This window comes from Amphiura filiformis, chromosome 2 (genome assembly GCF_039555335.1).
Source record: "Amphiura filiformis chromosome 2, Afil_fr2py, whole genome shotgun sequence".
NCBI lineage: Eukaryota > Metazoa > Echinodermata > Ophiuroidea > Amphilepidida > Amphiuridae > Amphiura > Amphiura filiformis.
Window position 1 is genome coordinate 46080309 of NC_092629.1, and position 21553 is coordinate 46101861.

General features: G+C 35.8%; 2 protein-coding genes across 3 annotated transcripts in view; one reads left to right on the forward strand and one right to left on the reverse strand.

Annotated features, from left to right (window-relative positions):
- LOC140146286 (uncharacterized) overlaps positions 1-11921 on the reverse strand; it is a 53629-nt gene extending 41708 nt beyond the window's left edge. The window contains exon 1 of the mRNA XM_072168077.1: positions 11746-11921. Within this exon, the coding sequence (XP_072024178.1) occupies positions 11746-11843 (98 nt within the window). The 5' untranslated portion in view covers positions 11844-11921. The remainder of the gene's footprint in view (positions 1-11745) is intronic.
- A 69-nt stretch (positions 11922-11990) lies between these two features.
- The window catches only part of LOC140146287 (SANT and BTB domain regulator of class switch recombination-like), a 60241-nt gene continuing 50678 nt past the window's right edge, over positions 11991-21553 (forward strand). Inside the window, exons 1-4 of one of the 2 annotated variants that reach the window (XM_072168078.1) lie at positions 11991-12147; positions 18678-18831; positions 20192-20405; positions 21138-21193. In XM_072168078.1, the coding sequence (XP_072024179.1) occupies positions 18688-18831; positions 20192-20405; positions 21138-21193 (414 nt within the window). In that variant the 5' untranslated portion in view covers positions 11991-12147; positions 18678-18687. Of the gene's footprint in view, positions 12148-15348; positions 15479-18677; positions 18832-20191; positions 20406-21137; positions 21194-21553 lie in introns of those variants that run through there. The other variant, XM_072168079.1, reaches the window with a different exon arrangement.

Here is a 21553-nt window from a genome sequence, read left to right on the forward strand (position 1 = left end):
TTCAACTCCAGCACCCTCAATTTTCAAGTTTTTTGTTGGCTGCACCTGTATGTCTAGTCTGCACGTGATCAACATTTCTGCACCCTTGGCATGACGTCCGGAAAGGATCCTGCTGAGTATCGACGTAAACGTAAACGTGAAAATAATTTTAATTTCAGCCCGGAATTTCAGGCAACTTTAGGGACAGCCCGTGGTACTACTAGAACTGGGCCAGTACTTGTGGCTTGAACTGGGCAATTGCTTGATACGCTAGAATTGGCCCAATAAAAGTGTTACTTTTGCCGGCCTAGGATTGGGGCATTTTTTATAGCTCAATCCGTGCCGCTAGATCTTGCCCAACACTGGCCCAGTACTGGGCTTGAAAAGTGGAAAACCGCTGTGTACGTGAATCGCAGCCCACACTTGATAAAGGCCAAGGTCCATATGCACAAAAGAGTTAGACCGGGTCTAAAGTTAGACCTGGTCTAAGCAGAATTTAGTTCCACCAGGAATGGACCTTTACTCTTATTTCCTTCCTAATGTAGCTAGCAAATTTTAAAGATTTAAATGCAAAGTTCAAAAATAATACAAAAGAACTTAAGAAAATGTAAAGGAAAATGTCCTTTCTCCTGGTATTAAATTCCACTTAGACCAGGTCTAACTTTAGACCCAGTCTAACTTTTTTGTGCATACGGACCCAAGGGTCGAAATATTGTGAATAAATCTGTGGATTAAATTCCCAGAAAATTAAAACGGTTTGTTCCAAAATTCTTATTTAATGGATCTACTAAACTCCTCAAAAGGTTTGGAAACTTTAAAAAGCGGTTGTATATCAGACAATTTTGAAATCTATCTCCATATTGTTTCATACCAGCGAAAACATTGTTCTTTCCTGTCAACAATGACACCTCATTTGTGATGATAATTTATTCCACGGCTGAGTAACTTTCTTTGAAAGACAGAGAGGTCTCAAAGAAAATGTGCGAAATAGACCATTATCTGCGCTCATCTTATTGCTCTGAATGAATGAGCGAGTGGTTTAATGCATGAATAAAAGAATGTATGAAATGTTGTTTGCAGTACATCATGTTGAATGAAAAGTGCTAGGATGGGATTAGCAGTTCTAGTACATGTGGATTCAAACAGATCAACGCCAGTCAACCTATCTTGCTGGTCACTTCTTCATAGTGGTCATTTGCAAGAAAGTTCTAATCAAACATGGTTCAATTACCAGACCTGGATAAAGCTCGCGCTATTGGTCAGCTTGAGGCTGGCATACCTCCGAATCACGTTACGGCGACTTTTGGATTTTCTTGCAGTATGATCTCCAAGCTAAAAGTCAAGTTTCGTCAGACCGGAGATGTTAAAGACAGACCCAGAAGTAGCCATACAAGAAAAAGAACGGCTGCAGAAGACCGGTATGTGAGACTGGCAGTACTTTGAAACCGTTTTTAATGAAACAATGTGGCATTCCTTATTCATGTTTACTGATGCAAATGGCGCAGACAGTGACAGATTTGGCACATTTTGTTTGAGACCTGCTTGTCTTTCAAAGACAGTTACTCAACAATGAAACAAGTTATGGTCACAAATTTGGTGTCATGTTTGACAGGAAAGAACAATGCTTGCATTGATATGAAATAATATGCAAATAGATTTCAAATTGTTCTGATATAAAGCCGTTCTGGTAAGTTTCCAAACGTTTTTGACATATGGATATATGGACGAGAAATAAGATGCTGTATCGTGCACAAAGAATGGTCCGAGCCTATTTCATATGACACGGTGTATGGATTTCAAAAGACGGCAGATGTTATAATAGATATTGGCAAGGGAATTATTACAGCATGACGCTTTGCATGTGCCGCAATCCTCTTGACAATCAGCCAATCAGAAAAGCACATTACAAAAATATTTTCGTAGAGTTGAATTTATTTCAACTCAGAAATATATTTCAATTTTAATCTCGTTTCACGTTTAGCAGCACTTTGACTTGCGAAAAAGAAACAAAGGGGCAGTGATGATAAGTATACTCTGTGGAAAGCCATAGAGGCCTAATAATTAAATATATAGGCGTTAGTCTTTGCCAAATATTTATATTTTCTATCGGAATTTCTTTTGTATACATTACAATAAAAAAGAGCGGGTCATACTTTTTAAGCGTTCAACACGTTTATTAGTAGGCCTATACTAATTGTAGTTCTATTACGGTAATTTTATTATGGTTGTTAATTATATGTATTAAAATTATTATTTTATTATAGTTTTATTAAAGTTGTATTAATTGTGGGATCATTATAAGAGGCGTTGCATATGATTAACATTATTCATGTTTTAATGTAGGCCCATTTTGGGATGATAAATAGAACATACTCCAACATTACATGTAATATCACCGATATCAACATGCACAAAGTGTTGCAAATTCATAACCCAACGTGTTTATGTTGTAACCAGTTCTGCAACTCTTATTAATTTATTGTTTTACCCGTAAGTAGAGTGGCGTTGTGAAGTGTTGTGTCATCCGGCTATTTTTTTATTCCAGCGTAGGCCTCTAAATACCGTACCAAACTATTCATGATTATTGATAACATGAATATAATATCAAAGCAATTTTTATTACCGTATTATTATGCGGGATGTCTATAAAATTAATGTAGGGCCTAGTAAATTATCCGGTTTTTTTGGTTTCTTTGTTTTAAAATTAGTAATTGAAGTATAAGCCTACTGTACAGTTAAAATATTATGCAAGAAGACATCAAAAGGTGTTCATCATTGCGTGTAAGAACATTCACTAAATTTACCACTCTTAGAAATTGAGCAACTCCTTATGAATTAATTAAGCAACACCCAATATAACAAAATATATATTTTCCCGGTACATACTTCTCATTCGACGTGTAATACTTTTTGACGTCACGAAAAGTATTATCCATAAAATATTATATGTAACATGTGGAGTCTGCAGACTGCCTTAAGCGGTACCCTTGGACAATAGTATTACCCATATACGGATTCATTCAATAATTACCATTTTATTCATTCATTAACATAATAGCAAAATTTGAACCTCTAAACTCAATATAGATATTGTTAAATCTATCATGTTACCTACGAATACCTGATACATACATAATTCACGTATCATTTAATAAAGTGTTAAGTGTATGCTTATAGTTCCTAAATGCTGCAATTGGGGATACACACAAGGATTCTTACCAGTCAATTGGGGAAATGCCGCAAAATAAGGATATACCACCATTCCTCTTTTTTATAACATGAAGGTGTGGCAGAATGTCAAAATCACAGACACTTATTTCATTCAGGATAGATACAAGGATTCAATTGGGGAAGTACCGTGAAATAGGGATCTTCATTTCTTTTTGTTACATGGGGATGTGGCAATCAGACACTTATTTCATGCTGAAATTGGGGATACACAAACGGTTTCTTACCAGTCAACTGGGGAAGTATCGCAAATTGGGCACAAAGGTGTGGCACAGTGTCGCTCTCACAGACACTTATTTCATGCTGCAATTGGGGATACACACAAGGATTCTTACCAGTCAATTGGGAAAAAATAATACCGCAAAAATAAGGATATCCCCATTCGATCTTCTTTTGATAACAGAATGTCACAATTGAAACCTAAGTATGGGCCCAATTTTCAGCAGCTGTTCTCATAAAAGATTCTTCTCTACAGACTCCAGTACAAGGTATCAATTTGGAATTGGAGTGGCATAATTATAGTTTCTGTATTTTCTCATCTTCTCTGGTTTAATCAACAGTTCACACACCATGCAAAATGGAACAGGACATTGGTAAATGCCAGTTTAGGGATTGTGCAAGGTCTTGATCGATGTGAATAAAGTGTTAAGTTTGTCACCCATTTTCCCTTGTGTGCTGTATGAGCATAAGAATTTATAAAGATGTTGTTTTAACAATAATAAATTTTCCCTATCCAGTAACGATGTCCCGTGTTATATGAGATGATAGATATTGGCCTATACTGGTACACAAAGAAATGTTAGTACCAAACTGGTGATGACGTACTACAATTACAAATCAGCAGGCCTAGGACCAGGCTAAGGTAGCCTAGGTCAACATAGTAGGCCTTATCCTGACAAAACCAAATCAACATCAAAGTTAAGGTCAACGGGAATATCCCCATTTCGCGGTATTTCCCCAATTGACTGGTAAGGATCCTTGTGTGTATCCCCATTTACAGCATGAAACAAGTGTACATAAATTATGGGTATAATCAGAAATAATGGCACCAAAGTGTGACAAAGTGGTCAAAATTACAAAGAGTGTTCTTGCGACAAGTGAGTTTTGGAACATTTATTTTGCGCACCATGTAGTCTTTATATTTTCATAAGTAGACTATTAAGTGACTAATTTGAAAGAATGTGGTAATAATAGCAAACATTTCAGAAAATGCCATGAAAACCCATGCAAAACTTTTTAACTTGTACATTTTTTACAGTGCATGTTTCAAATACAAGTACCTCTTTTCACGCTAGCATGTAACACTCCTGACCATATGGGGAAGAAAATTGGGCATATTATTTTTTACATGACAGCTATGACACCATATACAAAACACAGTTTTTGAAGGATGAATTTCCGTGCTGGTCTTTTTCATACAACAACCTCACGGTGCCATTATTTTTTACTTTACCCATTATACATACCATTCTAGTTTTACTGTTTATAATACAGTGGCCATAAACCAGTAGAAGGGGCCTATTAGATACCATTGTCAAATGAATAGAACTCATACCCTAGCATGTGATTTACTATGAGTATGAACATCACAAATTGAAAATCTAGGCCCCCTATAAATAATATAAACCCCGGAATATAAACTTGTTAATGAAGAAAACAGCATGAAATCAAAACAGTACTCTGATATCCACATTGCTGATATGAAATTCTGAATAGATATCAACAAGTAATCATGGTAATGACAAATTGGCTTCTGACAGAGTTACAACAATCCCCCAGAAATCAAGATTGGCAGCCAGAATGTTGACAAATTTCTGTAGGCTACATACTTGTCAATTTCAGCTTATAACCGCATGCAAAATTTAGTTGCAACCCAGCAAACACAAAAAGCGTTTTAAAAACGTTTTAAATAAGTTATATTTTGGCTTTTGGTTTAGGTAAAAGCGTTTTAATAACATTAAAATGTCGGGTTATATAAAGGTCATGATAACGTTTTAAAAGCGTTTTGTATGAAAACACACTACAACAATATTTTTAAATGTTTTCAAAAATGTTATTTTAAACTATTTTTGCAAACATTTTTGCCAAATATTTTGTCAATACTTAAATAACATTATGTTAAAATATTTGAACTCAGCGAACACAGAAATGTTCTTAAAATGATTTTTTAAAACCTTTTAATAACATTTAAATGTCGGGTTATATAAAGGTCATGAAAACGTTTTTAAAAGCGTTATTGCAAATATTTTGGGCAAACATTTTTCGCAAAATATTTTTTCAACCCCAAAATAACATTCTGTTTAGAATGTTTTGTATCAAGTTTTCAAGAATGTTTTTGGAATGTTATTAAAACATTTTTATACCCTTTATATGTTTGCTGAGCAGTAGATTATCAAAAATTTTTTTAAGGTTATGAAAACGTTTTATACTCTTAATATACCCTTTATATAACCCGACATTTAATCGTTTTCTGACAACCTTTTATATCCTTTTTTGCGAATGATGTCGAAAACGTTTTGTGTTTGCTGGGAAGTTACTTATTAAATGTTGAAGTTGAAAAATATGCACAAGTCAAATGAGCTGCTGGCCACATTAGGTTCACTTTTGTCCATGGAAACGGGGACATCAAATTGGGTTGGCTTATTATATTTTGTCAGTGGAAATGGGGAGATCACATCAGTTATTTTTTTTTTGTGGAAATGGGGACACACTCAGCTTGATTTTTGACTGTGCAAATGGGGACGTCACAACAGTGTGGTTTTTGTCTGTTGATATGGGGATGTCACCTAAACTGTGTGTAAACTGCATTGTTAAAGCATCTTACACACATGTGTGTGGCAGATTGGGATAAAACCATGCAAACTGGGTATGTACCTCAAATCACCCCAGATTTTCAAAAATGCATTTTTACATCAAATTTTAACATATTATGACCATTAGAGAATTGGGGATATCCCCATTTCACCGTATGTCCCCAATTGATTGGTACGAATCCTTGTGTGTATCCCCAATTTCAGCATGAAACAAGTGCACCCCACCCCCACACACACACCCCCTCTTGTAAATGCCGCCAAGTGTGGAGGTGTGTGTATATTCCAACTGGGGAGATTCACACACCCACATTCAAACTGGGGAGATTTTTTTACACAAATCTCACAGCAACCGCCATACTGTGGAGGTTGCTCTAATCAGAAAATGACAGGTGGTATACCCCCCTCTAATTGGCCCAAAAAACCCATTTTTGAGCTTATCTTCAACTGTGGAGCTCCACGGTTGTTAGCAGACTCCACAGTGTGAATGTGACAAGACACACACACCTCCACAGTTGGAGGCATTTACAAACGCACACACACACGGACACACACACACCATAGTGATTACTAAGTCTCTCCCTGAACATTCAGGCGAGACAATAAGGAGGATAAATTGTTATAAATAAAATATGTGTGTCTGTCAAGCCATAACATACGCAAGATGTCTGTCAAATGTAACGTACAGAATAATAATTTGGCAAAAACAGTAGTTCAAGATGGGAAATTGAATAAAGATCACATGCAGTTTATAAATCACATGTTTTAAAACACTTTTGGCCGTGTGTCTTGACTTGGGACCCTGGAAAAGTGGGAGGTGTGACACTTTGACTGAAAATTTCAACTTTTCTCTTTAATTAAACTATACCAAAAGATAAGTAATACGACATTGCTAATTAATTTTACGGACCAATAAGTTAACGAAGTGCAAAGTGGGAGGATCACGGGCACGGATCTTCGGACACGGTACAATGTAATCTCTATGGGAAAAATGAATTTTTATAGGTACCAACTATGATCCACTTGAAATTTTTAGTAATTTAATATTGTGTGGTTAATAGATGTATTTGAATGGACTTATTAATAGTTCTGCTGTAATATTTTATGAATTTTATTAAGAGTAAAACGATGATGCGACAAAAGCTCTGACATTTAGAAATTGTGTTGGGAGTTTGAACCACTGTGATAGAAGTCAAATATCCACCCCTCATTAATGCTGTATTTTAGAAGCAAGCAATTAATAAAGAATTAAACAAATTGTTGGCCTGTAATGTTCTAAATTATTAGATTAATGACACTTAAGGGTAGACGAGGTATTGTTGGTCGAAGCAACCAAAAAATCGATTTTCTTTATCTAGATCAATATATTATTGAAAAATAATACCTTAATATTTTGCAAAAGTCCATTCTACAAATCATATACTTTGCAAACTTGCTTAATTTATTGTTGTTACTGAGTTATGTACGTTTTACAAAAGTGTTGTTGTTTCAATCCTCTTTACAACATAACTCAAGAACCACAGGACCTACAAAAGTATATCTGTGATATTTGGAAGTCTTCTACACGCTCGCTATGAAATGAGCAATGCGGTTCTTGCCAAAGCTCACTACCATTCGCAAGATGCTGTGAACTACCAAATCGCAACAGTTTAAAATAATTAATAACCTTAACGAGTTGTTAATTAGCAAAGGCTAAAATAATTTTGCCATCAAAAACGAGTCTAATCATTAGAAATTGTATGAACTACTTTGAAAAACTACATTGTCCTACAGGTCAAACATTATACTCCCTCTCATGTATGCTGTTATTGTTAAGCAATTAATAATATTAAAAATAAAATGCAACATTGTTTAATGTAACTGATAATTCAATTATCATATATTTATAAGTCCAGGAACAGAGTTGACACAGTGTCAAGAACTAAAAGTAATGGCCCATAACAGTTCCAAACACTCGGAAGCTCCGCTCTGTAGCATTTGTTAACTGTGATGGATAACTGAATGTCAGAGAGCTGTCATGTTATTGTATGGCATGTTTATAAACTGATTTTCATGCTTGTAAGGTTCGCAGAATCAGACACCAGCAAAGATCAAAAGTCTTCTACATCTAAAGCACCAATAAAAAAGTGTCATTGAAACTGAAGAAATGGCAAACATTATTGCCAAGGATCAGTAATTGCCATTGAACCATCAAGTGATTCATATGATTACCCCTTGTTTAAAAGTTGCATCAGAAGGCATTATTACAGTCAATGAAGTAGCTTTTGGTCATTTTGACTATAATCATACATTAAAAATGTTGATTGCAGATCAAGCCAGGAAGCAGCAACTCCACGGCTATGGAATTTCTCTCATAATTATCAAGTGACTACAAGAGAAGGGTGTTTGAAAGTAGATGAAAGACCAGCCATTGTACCAAAGCAAAATATTGTACAATATTTTGGTATTGACCTTTCACACAGCAAGAAAAAAGCAAATTATTGTGTTCTTCAAAATGCAGACCATGAAGACATTTTGTGTTCATTATCGTGACTGCGCTTTGATTCAGCTAGGATAAACAAGATGGGTAAAAACTGAGGATTAAATCATGTTAGACAAGCTCATAGTTACGCCTTGATGTTTAGAGAGCATTCTGGACATGATTTTCCTAGACATGTTATGCTGAAATAACAATGTGACAATTTTTACAGCAAATTTTATGAAGGTAATTTTCATCCTCATGTATCACGATTACCTTTATAGGGATAGGCCTACCTGTAAAACCATATTTAGAATGCTCTTACCTTGAATAATCCAATTCTGGCATAGATTTTACTCTAGGATGTATCTCACATCATCAGTGGACCAAATTTTTTGAGTTGTACACTTTTTTATGGAAAAATCACCGATATTTGTACTTGTAACTTCTTAACCCTTACCCCTATCAAGAAAATAATGTCATTTTTGAATTCCTTGGAGCAAAAGCTTCAAAAATATGTATACTTTTAATAGGATGAGAAGTTTAGTTCTTGCGAAGCAAACGTTTGAATCAAAAAAGGCGTAAATTTCTTGAATTTTGTCGGTGTCACGCAAAAGGTTCCCAACTTAAGACACGCGGCCTTTTATAAACTCTAAACTATCATCATAATGTGAACATCAAGTGATTTTTAATTTTTTAAACGTATTATGTATGTTACTTTTGACAGACACATACAAATCTTGCGTATACATGTTACTTGCGTACAAATGTTTGACAGACAACACTTAACAATGGATTGTGTCATCAAAAAAGCTTCTCCTCACAAAGTGATAGTGCCTGCAAAGCTAGGTACAGGTCACATGAATTTCTATAAGGATCCATAAAAAAAATTAAAAGCTGTTGAAAAAAAGGCGTCTCTTGGCATGTTACAAATAAAAGTGTAAAAATAGGCATTTTTACAGCTATTTTTTATTTTTTTTATTATTTAGAGTGAAAGGATTTTACTTAAATTGTGTATCATGCTACAGTGTATGTCTTTACTACCTAAACTTGCCACTAAACTAGCAAATATTCCATTCCACCCGACCAAAATCACCTTGGATACATGTGTACGTGGCTTCACCTACTGCCACGGTCAGGGATGGGCAGTTATAGGTCTAGGTGGTATGTCTATGACTAATGCCCCCAGCAAGCGGCAGGGCGTTTCAACCAATGACAAGCCTTGATTGTGTCCGTTTGTCTGCAATGCGCGTGCGCCACGCCGCTCAGCGGCAAGCGGCAGGGTAGTATGAAACCAGCTTAACTGCTTCTCTGAGACAGTGGCGGATCCAGGAATTTGGAAGGGGGGCACACTCGGAAGTTGTTTGCCGCCACCTTTGCCACGAAGCACCATTGTGTCGCGCGCCGTTCAGCCGGCTGTGTCCCCTCAGAATTGGAAACTGGGTCAAAGCAAAGGCCTTGAAGCCATTTCTGGGGGATCATTGGGTGTAAGCTGATGAAAAGGGGGGGGGGGGGTATTGGTGACAGATTTGCAAAAAAGTCCACTTTCAGATGGAATGTTAAAATATAGCTAACAGAGTCGTTCAACTGTTCAGTATAGCCCGAAACTTAGATTAAATGATAGGGGGTGGGTGAGCCCACTTTAGTGGAACTTGAAAGTCCACATTTATTAAATTCTGCGACCCCTGCAAATAAATCATGGCTATAATGTAGGCCTAGCTATTAGCACGGGCTCGCTTAAAATGTTTTGCTGCTTTTCTAGCAACCTCTTCTAACATTCATGTTTTATGTTTGTTGGGATAAAGTTAAAGATCAACCATTTTGTCACAAGCTGTTTCAAAAGAAATCTGAGGGATTGAGTGAGTAACAACATTATCACAGGTCTGGATATTCACTTAAAGAAAGTTATTTAGCTTCTTTAATATGACAGGAGCTAACATTATGATTATCGAGCTAACATGGTCATTACTATACTGGATGAATAATCTACACCAAGACACCATGATTATCATCATCACCGTTTACCATGTTTACTAACCACTCCCGTGTACTAACCGCTCCCGTTTACTCAACTAGCGGGGACCAATATTTTAATTGTCGTCTGCAATCGCTATCACCGTGAATGTGTGATAAATTAATTTAAAGTATTTATGCAAAAAGCGACGAGCGATGCATCGCAAAATTCGGCGATTGCCCATCGCTAGACATGATCACATTTTGAACATGTGAGAGGGCGGGCTTCGTTAAGCTTACTTGTGCACCAAGATCCTGTCTTAACTGTGTAATCCATAGGAAAATGAAGAAAATTTGGATTTTGATCCTCAAAACTCCAACCTAGCATGATTTTAAAAAAATCTGCATTTGAATAATATTTGATGCTATCAAGTAATGAAAGCTACATTTCATGAAACATTAATTAGCACATTTTTGTAAAATGGCCCATCGTGCTCAAAAATTTAGCCATAAAATAGTGTACACATGTTAAGACATAGGAAGCCATTGATAATGCTGGGACACACAATTTGGCCCATTTTGGGACATTCAGGCGAGCATACTTTTCTTCATAACATTGCCAATTATAGGCCTACATACATGATTGACCCCTCATTTTTTAAGTTAAACGATTCTCTTTTTAATGAAAGCAATTTTAGATGAATTTATTAAATTTCAAAATTTTATGAACATATGCCTACCGAGTCCTAGTGCCGTACTATTACGCTGACTTTCGTATTCGGCGAGGAGGACGATTTCGACCTCCTCGTTTGTTTACAAACAGAGAGGTAGACAAAGGGGCCTGTCAAACCTGTTCCGCTTGTCCAAATACTCAAGTATCAAAAGGATGGTCCACAATAGAGACTAAATCAGTGATTCACGCAACATGAATAGGGGATTAAAAAACTGTGAAGTAGCACCATGTGCTTCTATTGTCTAATTTGCCATCAAGATTTCGAATGAAAACAGTTCAGACCCAGTACACGATAATGTCAGAAATTAATATTGTTCTGGGTCTGAATTCGGACTAATGCCTACCATCGCTTTCCAATATTAAGCGTTTAATCGCAATCGCTTGGCGATCGAGTATAAATTCAGCTTTACATTATTTTTACATACATGCATATAGGCTTACGTAAGTATACATACATCATCATGATGAATGATGATCAATTGATCTTGGTAAGCTTACAAACCATGAAACATGACAAACAAAATTTTGAAAACAAAGAAACCTGAAGATCAACATTTTCCAAGTCATTTTTACGTGTATCTTACCATTTCCGGACTTTGTCTATAGCCTGCATTACTCGTTTAATTTCATCCTTGGCTCGGCTGCGGGTCTCGGCCCGAGCTGATCGCGATGAACCCATCATTTTGATACTTTTCTGTAGAAAATTGTGATATTCGGTCGCCCAAATCAGGATTTGACCTCATGACCTGAAAATGAACTTTGACAACAGGCAATCAAAAGAGGGCGACAAACCAGGTAACCAATGACGCCTTTATTTTCTCTGATGACGCTTCGTGAAAAAAATTTCGGTCGAAATTTGTCAGTAATTTTTGGCTGAAATCCCTGCATCTAACCAAAGTTGATGAATATTAAAACAGAATGCTTGATGCTTGATACTTTACGCCATCTAACTTAATATTAAGACGTTCTTTGAAAGTCGCGTGTTGGTAAGAAAGCATAGTTTACGAAATTTACCGAAAGTTGGTGTTTCGAGACTGTCGAATTTGGCAGTCGAAAATCGAATTTGGAAGGCAGGCTGTCGAATTTGACAATTATTTTATAACAAGCGGTTAAAGACAGCTTTGCGTCCTATTGTTATTGCATTGGATTATAGAAGATTACCTCACGACCACAACACTTTCTATCAAGTCCAAAGAGCTTATTGATGTGCAATTGTTCAGAGTTGACATGACACATGTCGATCGATCATCGATTCTCTACATTCACAATAACTACTTCGCGCATACCAAATAACTTCTGTGTGGCCTATGTAGCTATGTATGAATGAGCCGACTGTTGCACAGAATATCCATTACCAGACCGGGTTGGGCAGGAGATTTTTAATTAATAATGCTTTTCGATGTTTTACTGCCTTTGATAAAATAAATGAAAACGGCAAGAAGAAGTAGAAGAATAAATTCAAATAAAAAACAAACAGAACAACCGAAAACCTTGATATTAAAACGAAAAGAAGAAGAAAAAAAAGAAGAAAAAAACAAACTATGATTAAAAGTTTTCTCACTAGTTGTAAAAACAAATCTTTCTGGAGCAAAAATTTAAAAGTAGGCAGTTGCATATAGGCCTACTTGCATGCGTGTATCGCGTGATATTTAGGCATGTGGCCTACAGCATGGGTGAAAAAATATTAATTTCCCGGGAAGCGAGCTAAATTCCCCCACAATTAATAGCATGTTTTTATATACAAAAAAGACACACTTTCCCTCCAAATTCCAGAATTTCCCTCCAAACACCAACATTTTCTGAGAAAGAGCTTCCCCGTTCCCAACTTTTTAGAGCCATGCCTACAGGAACTTAGAACTTATGATAAAAGTCAGAGAAAATGTTTTGTTAACCATGTTCACTTGTTGAACTTATGATTAAAATCTTATAGCTCTTATATAGGCCTACAAGTTACAGATAAAAACAAAATAAATAAATAAATAAATAAATAAATAAATAAATAAATAAATAGAGTTTAAATAGTCTAAAATAGAGTATAATGTTGTTAAATAATATCAGGATAATCATACGCCTATAACAAGTGAAAAAGAATATAAGCAATTTTATTAATTATAGCCGTGACCCTGGCCTTGTCAGGTCACGTCTTCGGCCGCAAAGCTGTGCACTGGCCGCTATATCCGGGACTTTCCGGGTATCGATTATAACGGTGTTGCTGTGAATGCTAGAACCATTAACAATCGATTGACTTGATGTATCTATAATCCAATGCAATAACAATAGGACGCAAAGCTGTCTTCAACCGCTTGTATTTTATAGGCCCTAAATTTCTATTTATTCAAGGTTGGAACCAGAGAAAAACTGCTATGAACATTTTTGTATAAACATGGGTATTTACATCAGGGTTTACAAAACAATGTAAACCTCAAATGACCTGAAAACCCTAAATTATGAGGTTTTTAATTTTGTTGGGTAAAGACTTTTATTATTATTTTTAATTTAATACTTCATTCAATTCAACAGCTATTCTGTCGGTCCAACATCCGGGCTATCTCTTGTCTCGGGCCCAAACTGCATGTTGCTTGCGATTTGTTATGAACAACAGAAACCGGCTAGCCTGTGAAGGAGGCTACATACTAGCGATGTTGCTGGAGTGGCATTCAATTTCGGAAAAAACAACACTCGACCATGGACTTTAATTTAAAGTTTGTCAGTATATAAACGGTAAATCAAGTAAGTTTCTTCCACTCTGAAGACTTAGAAACGGTTGTTTGATTCCACTGACTATTTGCGAAATTGCGATCGAAATTTACATACGGCTCATTCTTGTATTATGGGGTCCAATGGTGTCCGGTTATGACCGACACATAATTTGCCCTGAATTTTGAAAACTGTAACAGGTATTTGGCCTATTTGTAATTTTTTATACAAAACAAGTGGGTTATTACTAAAACTTTCAAAAAAGAAATTGTTAACAGCTATTTTTAATTTTTATTACATGTAAGGTCTCGAAAATCATGGACACAAAAAAAAAAAAAAAAGATCATCTACATCTGGTTGCCTGTTAGTTTCATTTATATATGACCATTGCTTATTTTTTTTGGTCTTATTGAGTGAATAGGATGTATACTAAAATTGTATTATGAAAGAAATGTTAGCGACAAAACATCTGTTAACAAAGACAGCGCTTACATAGAAAGTACATATTTTGGTGTCCGCGTTATGCGCGACGTTATGACCGACATGTAAAAATGCAAAATGTGCTATATTTTTTGAAAATGGGGTAATTTGTAAACAACAAATACTTCAAATGATATATTATGACATGTTTAAATATATGACTGACAAATGGAAATTGCAAAATAAGTTGAATTAAAGTTAAAGCTGGATATTGTACGACAAACTGGACACGAGTTATGACCGACACATGAAAATGAATAATATGTCATAATTCTTAAAAATTGGGTATCTGATAAACAATGAATACTTAAAACAACAGTGTGATATGTTTAGATAAATTTGCAGGTCAAATACACTTTTCAAAGTATGACATAATTACAGATAGCTTGTTATTGTCAGTCATAACTGGACACCAAATATTTTGGTGTCCAGTTATGTGCGACACCACTGGGCACCTTAAATTCTCTCATGTGCACAAAATTGATGTTATAGAAAGTCATCCACTTATCTATTATGCCACACTTGTGCTGGCCCCACATAAAATGGCAACTTTTAATCTAAACTGACAGAAATTGTACAAAACAGGCCCAATAATTAACTTTTGGGTCAATTTTTGACCATGTATTTTGACCAAAATGCAAATATGCTGTTTTGAAGGTTACAGCAACTTCTTATAATGTTATTTTATTTTTACATTATAAAAGCTCCTAAACCACATTTAACTTGCAACTTTTTAGCCATTTTGGCATTTATATTTTTTGTTTAGCAGGGGTTAAAACATGTTTGGTGTCCGGTTATGCGCGACATTTCAGAGTGATTTCTCCACAGTTATGTGCTTCGTACAGATTTCTGGGCAATCATCGCTGAAAATATTTTGCAGATTTTGAAAGAGTATATAATTCCACTCAATTTAAGCTAACTTTTGACATTAATATTCAATTTTGAAAATTTGACTGTATGTCACACCATTGGACCCCATAATACAAGAATGGGCCATAACACCAATGACAGAAATCATCAACAAAAATCGAATCAGGGACTTGTTTTCACTCGAACATCATCAACCGGAAGTGACGTGACATGGACCGACAGAATGAGAGCCAATCGTGTTATTCTATGAAAAGTACGCTGACGCCGAAGGTACATCCTCTCATGATCGAGAATTTATTATTTTGCCTGTACATGTACATGTACTATAGCAATGGCTGATGTCCCTGGCTGTTCAATCAGTGATGCCAACGTCCATGACACCACGCCTTACATTGTAGGCTGAATTTATACTCGATCGCCGAGCGATTGCGATTAAACGCTTTTGGAAAGCGATGGGCAATCGCCGAATTTTGCGATGCATCGCTCGTCGCTTTTGCATTTTTACTTATCACGGCGATAGCAATTGCAGATCATATGACAATTAAAATATTCTAAATGCCACAAAATACATTTTTAAAACATTTATAGTTGCTGTCAATAATTATTGTTTTGAATTAATTCATCACCAAAAGTTGATAATGGAGAAAGGTAAATTAATTAGCAAAATAATAGATGGATCAGATGGTTGTGATTGGTTGACGCATTCACGTGTCAAGCGATATCTCTGGGAAGTTGAGATTTCTTCAACTTGCAAAAGCGATGTCGTTTTTGCCTCAGCGATTTGAATCGATTGATCGGCTTGACACTCTGGAAATGTAAGTAAAAACTGAGCTTTAGGCGCACAATTGGGCTACTTGGCAATCACTTGCCGTGCTACTTGCCGTGCCGCTACTCATGTACTTGTCTAAAAATAAAATTGGGCTACTTGCAAAAGTCAGGTAGCGGCAGTAGTTTGACTGCCAACTGTCAACTTTTTTTAATTGCATGGCGTGAGACACTGGTGGCGGACCTAGAGAGGGCGCACCACCAAATCACTCCACGAGTTATGTAACAGTGAAATTCGGCTAAAATAGTCCACCGCTTTATATTTGAGCTTGTTGCGGCTTTATTTTCTAAACATATAGTCAAATCTTGCCCATTTTCAGCTCATTTGCTTCCGAAGTGTATACATGACCAAATTTGAGAAAAATTCCCAAATTTTTATTTCAGAGTTGATCGAAGTTCTGGCGCGAATTTGAACAACGTCCGGTTTCCAAAATCGAGTGATTTTTTAGGGTTGAATTTGCACAATTTTTCTTTGCGGCAAAATAACAAAAAAAGTCGGTGGTTAGCAATATATTCCGTTAACAGAATAATATTCTACATATGATCAGCTTTAATTTGATACCAAGCTTTATAGTTGAAATACGTAATTCAGGTGCCAAAACGAGATCCAAATGTAGGCCTTTTACCGTGTATTTCAATGGGCGAGTTTAATGGTGGTGCGCTCCCTTATAAGAGGCTTTCAAGGTGTGTTACTATTTACGCGCTTCAGTACAAAAAAGACATCGAATAAGGGCGAAAGTCTTGATAAATCATTTTATTTCATTCGCAAATGCTTTAAATAACTTTTGTGATTAATTTTAGGAAAAAGAATTTGTTTAAAAATTTATCCAAAAATACAAGTCTCTGACGTTAAGAAAGGCATGAAAAATCAACTTCCGTGAGCGTTTTTGCTATAAATTTATACCAGATCAGAATAACGTATAAACCTTTTATTTTTGCCTAAATTGCCAATATCAGTAGGCCTTGTTTTGAAGACAGAGCAAGAGAAGGGGGGGGGGGTCTTTTGACATAATTATGTGAATAGGCCTATATTGAAGATATTCAAAACATGAATACACACATTTTGTACTTTTCACAACTAAAAAATTAAAATTAGAAAGTATCTTTTTGTATAAAACATTCAATTTTCCGACTGCTCTGCAAAACTCAGCATGTTGATGAACGTTTTGAAATATGGGTCTTTTGGTGATTCCGAGCTGAGATTTAGATCATCATTTCTTCCAAACGGAATGCCACAGAGGGATGAAATTTTGCAAAATGCCTAGAAACTATCTCTTGTTTGTTTGTTTTGTTTTATTTCTTCTTTAACCTGGGACACTCAATCAGTTGAAAACACAATTAATCATCTGTTCTTCCTTGAGGCCCAGTTTACTAGTTTACTTTAAAAAGTAAAAATTTGGATTTTGATAACTAGTGACGTTTATAAGAGGCTTTCAAGGTGTGTTACTATTTACGCGCTTCAGTACAAAAAAGACATCGAATAAGGGCGAAAGTCTTGATAAATCATTTTATTTCATTCGCAAATGCTTTAAATAACTTTTGTGATTAATTTTAGGAACATTTGTTTAAAAATTTATCCAAAAATACAAGTCTCTGATGACGTTAAGAAAGGCATGAAAAATCAACTTCCGTGAGCGTTTTTGCTATAAATTTATACCAGATCAGAATAACGTATAAAACTTGTATTTTTGCCTTAATTGCCAATATCAGTAGGCCTTGTTTTGAAGACAGAACAAGAGAAGGGGGGGGGGGGTCTTTTGACATAATTATGTAAATAGGCCTATATTGAAGATATTCAAAATATGAATACACACATTTTGTACTTTTCACAACTAAAAAATTAAAATTAGAAAGTATCTTTTTGCATAAAACATAAAATTTTCTGTCCAACCTCTGCAAAACTCAGCATGTTGATGAACGTGTTGAAATTTGGGTCTTTTGGTGATTCTGAGCTGAGATTTAGATCATCATTTCTTCCAAACGGAATGCCACAGAGGGATGAAATTTTGCAAAATGACTAGAAACTATCTCTAGTTTACTTTAAAAAGTAACAATTTGGATTTTGATAACTAGTGACGTTTATAAGAGGGCGCACCACCAAATCACTCCACGATTTATGTAACAGTGAAATTCGGTTAAAATAGTCCACCTCTTATTTGAGCTTGTTGCGGCTTTATTTTCTAAACGTATAGTCAAATCTTGCCCATTTTCAGCTCATTTGCCGCCGATAAGTGTATACATGACCAAATTTGAGAAAAATTCCCAAATTTTTATTTCAGAGTTGATCTAAGTTCTGGCGCGAATTTGAACAACGTCCGGTTTCCAAAATCGAGTGATTTTTTAGGGTTGAATTTGCACAATTTTTCTTTGCGGCAAAATAACAAAAAAAGTCGGTGGTTAGCAATATATTCCGTTAACAGAATAATATTCTACATATGATCAGCTTTAATTTGATACCAAGCTTTATAGTTGAAATACGTAAGAACTGGTTGTGACGGGTGCATAAAGGTATGCAATGCAATGACCATGTTCAAGATTGAGATAGAAAGATTTTGGCTAGTACTCTTTCAAGTACCTTGTTGACCGCCCGTCTAATAATTACAACATTGCAAGTGTTATAATATTTTCTATTTCAATTATTCAGATAGTTTGCCATGAATCGCAGAGATAGTCCATCACGAGCAGTTGCTCTGGATCTGATGCTGAGGACATTTATGAACTCATCCGAGTTCAATGACATACAAAATAAGAACTGGGATGCGATTGCTAAACTCATTCCTGGAACCACACCACAAGAAGTAAGTACTGTTTGAACAAGCATTTGAAAAATTCTTGTATTTGTAGTGTACCGGTATGTAATTTTGTAGTTTTAAAATTTAGTATTAGACAGGTCTACATGCAAATACAGAATTGGTTGAAACGGTATTTATTATGAATGGATTAAAACTTTTCAAGTGATTTAATCAGAGTTTGGCTAGGATTTTATAAGTGTCTGTCATTTTACCAAAACTGCCTGTCCAAAATTTGACATGTAAACCTTTAATTAGCCAGAACTCTGCCCCTTCTTGGGGTTCATCAGTCATTTTAAGTAGCTAATTGCTATAGCCTAGATCTATTTAATAGTCTGGTCTTGTTTTGAGTTCACAGAACTTTTTCAAGCATTATTTTTAGAATTTTGCATATCAAAGGTATTTAAAATTTGCCTGTCCTAGAAGCAAACTGCCTGGCCAAAATGACAGGTAGCTGGATATTAGACAGAATATTCAGTCCCAAATGCAAAATTCACTTGCTGACATTAATCTGTCTAGGACATATTTCGAAGGTGAAGACGCAAGAAATTTGATTTTTTTTTTGCACGTTTCCAATGCACATCCTGAAGCTTGAAGTATTGCAAAAGAAAGATAAGTAAGTTATTATCATGCACATTCACATATAGGGTATTGCAGGGAATTATACAAAATGATTCAGTGGTGAAAAGTAACATGTAAAACACAGTGTGGTCATGCGCAAGTTGAGGATGGCAATATTGACCTCCTCCGCGAATAGCAAAGTAACAGCGTTAGTACGGCACTATGGATATATCATCAGCAATTCAAGAGGGGGTCGGTTTAAAAATTCAAAAAGGTTAATTTCTCTGTTTGGTTCTGACATTAAAATATGAGTGTAAATTATAAGGGGGTACTACACCCCTGTCCAATTTTGTGCCTATTTTTGCATTTTTCTCAAAAATTATAGCGCATTGGTGACAAGTAAGATATGTATATTATAGGGGCAAGGACTACAACTACTGCACTGGAAATTTTATTTCGGCACATAGCAGTTGTGGAGTTGCAGTCAAAAATGAGGGAAAACCAGTATTTGATCAATAACTACTTGACTTGAGTTGCTGAATTTTCAGAGCAATAGTTGTAGTCTTTGGCCCTACAACATGCATATCTTAATTGTCACCAATGCGCTATAATTTTTGAGAAAAATGCAAAAATAGGCACAAAATTGGCCAGGGGTGTAGTACCCCCTTAACAGTTATTTGTCTATCCTTTTTTTTAAATGTTTTCCAGTCTGGTATGTTAACCCTGTAAACGTATGTTTAAAAAAAAAAGCAAAAATAAATAAATTGTGTTATCACTAATCTTTTTTAACATTTTGGTTTCATTTTAGTGTGCAAAGAGATTTCAGGAGTTGCAGTCTGCAGCAGGAGACATCCCTCCCGTGGGTAACATATCATCTCTTGCTGCGTGTGGTAGACCAGTCCCTAGAGGGCGCCCTACTACGGCAAATACCAGATTGGCAAGGACGTCAAGTTGCGGCTTGGAAGATGATGAAGAAGAGAGTAAGAGTGTCAAACAAGAATCAGGTCTAGGAGTTAATAAGGGTAAGATTTACTGTAATCAATGTTGCCATGAACTTTTCAGTGCCAAGACGTTGTAATTTGGCTCACCAGGCTGTGGTGAATGACTCGCAAATAGTTCGATTTTGAAGAACTCCAAAAAGCGCCCGATATCAGATATTTGGGCAGTTTACCTGCATTTTTGAACATAAATCACCCAATTGGGCAGAAAAACTTATACTTAAAGTTATAATGATTTACTTGCTGGGGCTGGGAAGTTACTGACTGATCAATAAATGGTCACAGAACCCATTGTTATTGCAATTTCAGAGACTTGTAACCTTTATGATTCAGCTACATTGAAAGTAAAGTATGTAAAATTACTGCTGCGACCTGACACTTGCAAAAGTAGCCGTAGTGGCGTGGTTCTCTGAGTATAAAACAGCAAGTGAATATCCCAATTAGGGTCCGTGGTTGCATGTATAATAAATATATACACAATTTCCACAGCTAATTTACAGAATGTCCACAATTAAATATGGGAAGTCTGATTGTATACATGTACATACATGGACAACCCCGTTTTGAATGGTAAAACTATAATAGTTGCCCTTTGTATGTTATAACATGTTAAGGTGTATACGAGGGGGGGGGGTGTATGTTGGGGTGTTATGTTGTATGCATCCATGTTTTTCATTCTCTGTTTATCATGTGTTGATACATACCTAAAACATTTTAACACAGTTGATCATAATATTAACTTTTCTCTAACTGCAGGTGAGGCACATAAACCACAGGAGCAACATAACAAGAGTACTGTTCAAGAGCCCAAGGTAAACCTTTTAACTTCAAAAACAAGGGACGTAGTAGAGTATGGTAACAAATTTAATCAAAATTCTGGACTCACCAATGATTTTCACCAGGTCTTCATCGAACTGCACAAAGATTTGGTTGATGTTTGAAAGCTGGGTTCCAGGCATGTGTGATTACAGAAAACAAAGTCCCTCTTTCTTAGAGACTGTGCAATAATAATGAACCTCCCCGGTAACATTTTCAAATGGTGTAAGCAATGAGCAAGGAGAAATTTTTTGTGCTCCTAACCCGTCAGATTTTCGGTGCATGGATCACATTTTCTGTCTACTGAAAAGGATTTTTTCAAAGACTACCCTGATTTGAAGTTCTAAATGGTTCAA